At 37.4% G+C, this 5,428-nt stretch overlaps 1 protein-coding gene across 1 annotated transcript; it reads left to right on the top strand.

Annotated features, from left to right (window-relative positions):
- The first annotated feature begins 1,273 nt into the window (after nt 1–1,273).
- On the top strand, nt 1,274–4,938 carry LOC149546431 (wall-associated receptor kinase 2-like). The gene is made up of 3 exons (XM_089791206.1): nt 1,274–2,387; nt 2,976–3,158; nt 3,430–4,938. The coding sequence occupies exons 1-3, from the start codon at nt 1,484–1,486 to the stop codon at nt 4,617–4,619; spliced, it is 2,277 nt and encodes a 758-aa protein (XP_089647332.1). The 5' UTR covers nt 1,274–1,483; the 3' UTR covers nt 4,620–4,938.
- Nucleotides 4,939–5,428: the final 490 nt, after the last annotated feature.

The following is a 5,428-nucleotide window of genomic DNA, read 5'->3' on the forward strand; positions in this document are numbered from 1 at the left end:
ATGGATTGTTTTTCATATGGACTCAATAATTATTGTGCAGGAAAATGTTCAGAGCTTGTTTCCTCGTCAATGGAACAATGTTTGTGCGAAGTCTGAAGGGTTTGTGGTAAGCCAAAACCACTTATTTAGGTGAAAAACCTAAAAGTTTGTTGAAGGGTTTGTGGTAAGCCAAAACCACTTGCTTGGGTGAAAAACCTAAACCAAAAGCAATTACATTAGTTAGGGGAAATCCCAAATGGTTATGGGTGAACCGGTTAAAAATCCAAAGCATAATGAGAAGAGGAAAAAAATTCTTTGAGGGGAAAAAATTGTTGTAAATGGGTTAACTAAGAAGGCTTATAGTGTCGGGACCCATCCTATTTGAAATTTTAATAATTTTTCCCACATACAAGGCTATTACTCGTAGAAATTAAGGGGGGGGGTGTTGAAAGATTTGTTATTGGCATATGTAGTTTGTTATACCCAAACTACAACCAACAACACACAACTCATCCACATTTCTTATATTTTTGCATAAAGTTAAAGATTCTCCCTCACATGTGTCGACATCAGTGGCTGATATGTCCTCTACACATTTGTTGTCAACGTTTTAGTTTATGTATTTGACCTATTATCTCTATAAATTAATGAAATAGACATGTGATCTTATATGAACCCAATTTGGATTTCCAACACATACTAGGAGGCAAAATTTAAATAGAACAAAACAGGAAGACATGGTCTTCATGCTTTATCTTTGATAATTGTCAATACAGCAACCTTTAACTGTAATATTAATCAATTAAAAAAAATGAATAGCACTAAATTTAATTTTCAAAAACATATGTGCTCACATCATCCACACAAATTTGAAGAACAAGTGAACATATTATATTGAGCAAAGTTGAAAAGGTTCACACAACACAAATATCTATATATTGACAACTGTCCAAGACTTTCAACTTTTTGTTCGTTTCATTCAGTTGTTCAGCCAGGCGTCGGTAATTTAAACGCCACCCGCCGTGGAACAGTTTAATTGATGTTCAAATGGATAAGATATACATGCAGAGACGTGCACATTAGGAAAAAAAATATTAATTTGAAAAAAGAGTTTGACTTTATACAAAATAATAGATGAACAAAAGTTACCCCGTACAAAGAGTCTGTATCTTAAATACAGTATTAGTCACTGAATATACAAAAATATGTATCTTATAAAACATAAATCTCTCGCCAGCATAACATCCTTTACATAAAGATTGCTGAACGAACTCTCTTTTATTTATAAACAAGCTTTTTTATACACTTTAAAAATTATATAAACAATATTAAACGTTGTTATCGCTTGATTTCAAACCTTCCCGCAGTTCAAGGGACGTGGTTTCTTCGAATTTCAAATAAAAAGGTCGGTTTGAAGCAGTACAGGCAGACAGTTTTGACTGAACCAACTCTAAAATGGCCCTCGTTAAATGCTACAACCATAGGCCATGCACCCTTCAATTTAATGGATTCTGGAAAGGAAAAACCGTTACTTCAACAAATGCATTGGCATATGGATGGTCTAATACTAATAATCATTTGGTTGAATTTGGCCGCCACAACTGTTGCACAATGCAATATTCAATTATGTGGGTCTCATAATGTGAGTTACCCATTTTGGATAGACAATCCGAGCTGTGGATACCCTGGTTTTCAGATCAGCTGCAAGCAGAAAGAGAATGGGAATTCAAGCGGCGAGCGAGGTTTATTTCTTGGAGTTGGTGTGAATGGTACACAAACAGAGTTAGAGATCCAGGAGATCAATTATACGGGCTCTCTCATCATAAATTCCACCTCTCTAAAAGCCATGTCCTGTAGTGGGAATGATGATGCCTCTCTGCTGTTCGAGTTGCCTAGAGATGGGCCCTTCACCATTGCCTCAACCAACAAGTTCGTGGTCATTGGCTGCAAATCAAAGGGTTCTTTCAAAGTTTATAATGGGGATGATAATAAGGTTAATGGTGTGGGAGTGAACTGTACAACTACTACATGCTTAAATCAGTATGGTCCAAAATATTGCAACACCTATGGGTGTTGTGAAGCTGGAATTCCGGGAGAACAGAGGGTTATAAATTTCACAGGCGGGGGAATTAGGTACAAGTTTTTCCCCGCATGTGGGTTCTCCACTATTCTTCATCCAGATACATGGTACTTGCCTCCAAACCAATTTGGCACCATTGGGGCCGGTCATTACGGCCTCCACCTCGAGTGGGCTATTGGCCAAGGGAATTGTTTGACGGCCACTGGAACAGCCAATTACTCTTGTGCCAGGGCTGCCCAATGTTCAAACGCAGCAGGAGGCGGCCACGTATGCCAATGTCTTCCGGGCTATGAAGGCACTGGTTACTCTAACGGCACAGGTTGCACAGGTATGATTTCCACAATTTTTCCAATTTATCACTGTTATGGTAGGGGATTCAGTGGGTTGAGATTTTTTCCAAATATTTTGAAGTAGGTATTCTTTGTGCAGTTTAAATTTGGAAGTATAAGTTTAAGAAATTATGAAAAAAACTCGTAGTCTCATGAATTTTATTATTTTGTCTATTCAAGTTAATAAAATAAATAAGTGTGAAATGAGAAAAACTTGATTATTGAAAATTCAAAAATCTCAGATGATTAACAAAGTGTCAGGGAAAACAATCTTAGTGAGGTAAGGTTTAGTTCCACTCTGCTCAAAGTTGAAAACTAAAGAGTAGGAATTACTAACTATTATTCAAATAAAAACTCCAATTGATATTATGTTATATTTATTGTTTGTATTTTAAGTCTCACTATGGATCAGAATAAAATTCTATTTAGTCATATACATATTATTTTTGTTGTTTCATGAGATCCCTGCTCCATTATAGATCCTGAAGCTCCCGTAAGACTGCAGCCTTGCTGACATCATATTTGTCTTCTCCTAACACTACGCTCCAGATTCATATCAGTCTTTGACAATGATAATGGATGTACAGATGTGGATGAATGCAGCCGACAATTGGATCAGTGTGTTGAATCATCACGAGGGGGAGTATGTCACAATTTACCTGGTTCTTACAATTGTTCATGTGCGAAGGATTATATCGGAGATGGCTTTCAAAATGGGACAAGATGTCAGTCACCAGACTCAAATAAATCTGCCATTCCTGCAATAATAGGTAAACTTCTACTTCTGGATTAAACAACACATCCTAAATTTCAACTCATTTAGGTGGCTCAGCTTAAATCACACTAATCAGTTTGTCTTATTGAAAAACAGAATGAGATGAGATATCTGAACAAGTCAAAACTTAGAATGTGATTTTTAACCATGCATTATGTCTCCTATTTTTAATTGGCCTTTTAATGATCCAAAATCTTGATATTTAGAAATTTATCTTCTTGTGAACTCTAATTTTGATTCAACTTCTGGTCTGGTAAAATATACAGGATCTGTCTCTTCAGTTGCTGTTATCTGTGTAGTAGCGTGTATTTTGGTTTGGTGGCTAAAGAAACGCAACTTAAGACTTTTGGAGGCCAAGTATTATCAGCAGTTGCAGCAATATATAGCTTCTAGAGGCGGTAGAGAAAGCCTGAGAGTGTTTTCTGCCGATGAAATGGAAAGAGCTTCTAATAACTATTCAAAGGAAATGGTGTTGGGAAGTGGCGGCTTCGGAACTGTGTTCAAAGGCATTCTAATGGATGGTACTCTTGTGGCCATAAAAAAATCCAAACAAGCTTTAAATCTAGAGGATGATCACGAGTTTCTTAATGAAGTTGCGATTCTCTCACAAATAAATCACAGAAACATAGTAAAATTATTGGGATGCTGCATACAAGCTAAATTCCCATTGTTGGTGTCTGAATTTGTTCCAAATGGAACACTCTATGAACATTTACAATTCAGAGAGGTGTCTTTGCCTTGGGCATCACGTCTACAGATTGCAATCGAGACAGGGGAGGCTTTGGCATATCTACATTCTGGAGCATCTCAACCCATTTTCCACCGCGATGTGAAGTCGTCTAATATTCTTCTGGATAAGACATTTTCTCCCAAAGTTGCAGACTTTGGAATTTCTCGTCTCATCTCTGCTTCCAATAACACACATCACACCACTGATATAATGGGCACAAAAGGTTATTTAGATCCTGAGTACTTCCAAACATATCAGCTCACTGACAAAAGTGACGTATTCAGTTTTGGTGTTGTCCTGCTTGAGCTTTTGACAGGTTTGAAGCCCCTGAGTGTAGAAAGAATCAGTGAGGAGTGGAATTTATCTACTCTTTTTCTTGCCAGACTTAATGATGACCGCCTTGGAGAAATCTTAGATAGCAAAGTATCACAGGGTGAAAACAGACAACAGATGGAAGGTGTGGGAAGACTAGCAAAAGTATGCCTTGATTTGGAAAGGAGGAAAAGACCGTCAATGAAAGAGGTGGTTGAGGAACTTGTCTGGATAAGAGGTGGCACAAGAAAGACAAAGTTCCATGACAGTGACAACACAATATTTCAGCAGACAAGTATTCCACAAAAGGCATCACATATGTCAAGTGAATTCAGGAGCTACGATTTTCCATCCACAGTGGGGAGTACATCGGAGGAGTCAACAGCACTGATTGAGATGTCGGGCCAACTCTGAGCCATTGGGAAAAGTGAATTATTTCTAGTCTATTTAACACACTGCAGTATACATGATATAATGTAGGCTTCCAGTCTGCAAGATTCCAACTACCAGTGATTGAGCACAGGGACACACATCTTTGAAGCTGAATCATAATAATTATAAACATGTACTGTGAATACTAACCATTCAATTAGCCAGCATTCCACATTCCTGGGGATGAAGATTGTATATTACAGGGATTGTAATGACAATGTACAAAACAGATGAAAAACAACTTCCAATATTTGATAGTAGATAGAGAAATAAATAAAAAATGAAATATATTTGATGAGAATAGTGAGGATGATGAATACAAGGCTCACTTCAAGCAGCAAGACTCTGCAAATGAACTTGCAACTTTGGCTATTTGAAATTCCTCAAATGGCAAATATGTTTCATGATGTGTTTGCTCATAAGACATTTAGACTTCTACAGTATACTTAATGTATTAATATTGGTGGATTTGATTCCACCTACCTATCCATATTCCACTTACCTTCCCCATTACAGATTACATCCTGCCTATCAATTTTCCACTTACTCTGCCCTTTACAGCTTACCTGCTAACTATGCTACTGAGATTCTTTTTACCCAAATGATACATGACACCTCCAAGCCTTTTTGCATACCACTACTCGACCTACTGTCACTATATTAAACAATTTCCAACACTACGTCACATAACCTAAATGCACTCGACTACCTCTCCTATTCCAAGCAATTGTCCCAAGCGATCACTTAGTTCAACCTTCTTGCTCTTGAATCCATGCTCACACACGTTATAG

The sequence above is a fragment of the Cupressus sempervirens genome, chromosome 7 (assembly GCF_028749045.1).
Source record: "Cupressus sempervirens isolate cs-2001-9-10 chromosome 7, ASM2874904v1, whole genome shotgun sequence".
Lineage (NCBI taxonomy): Eukaryota > Viridiplantae > Streptophyta > Pinopsida > Cupressales > Cupressaceae > Cupressus > Cupressus sempervirens.

Coding starts and splice junctions, on each gene's coding strand:
- LOC149546431 (XM_089791206.1), top strand. CDS start 1,484: ATGGATTCTGGAAAGGAAAAACCGTTACTTCAACAAATGCATTGGCAT. Junction 2,388..2,975: donor TAACGGCACAGGTTGCACAG/GTATGATTTCCA, acceptor ATGGATGTACAG/ATGTGGATGAATGCAGCCGA. Junction 3,159..3,429: donor TGCCATTCCTGCAATAATAG/GTAAACTTCTAC, acceptor TAAAATATACAG/GATCTGTCTCTTCAGTTGCT.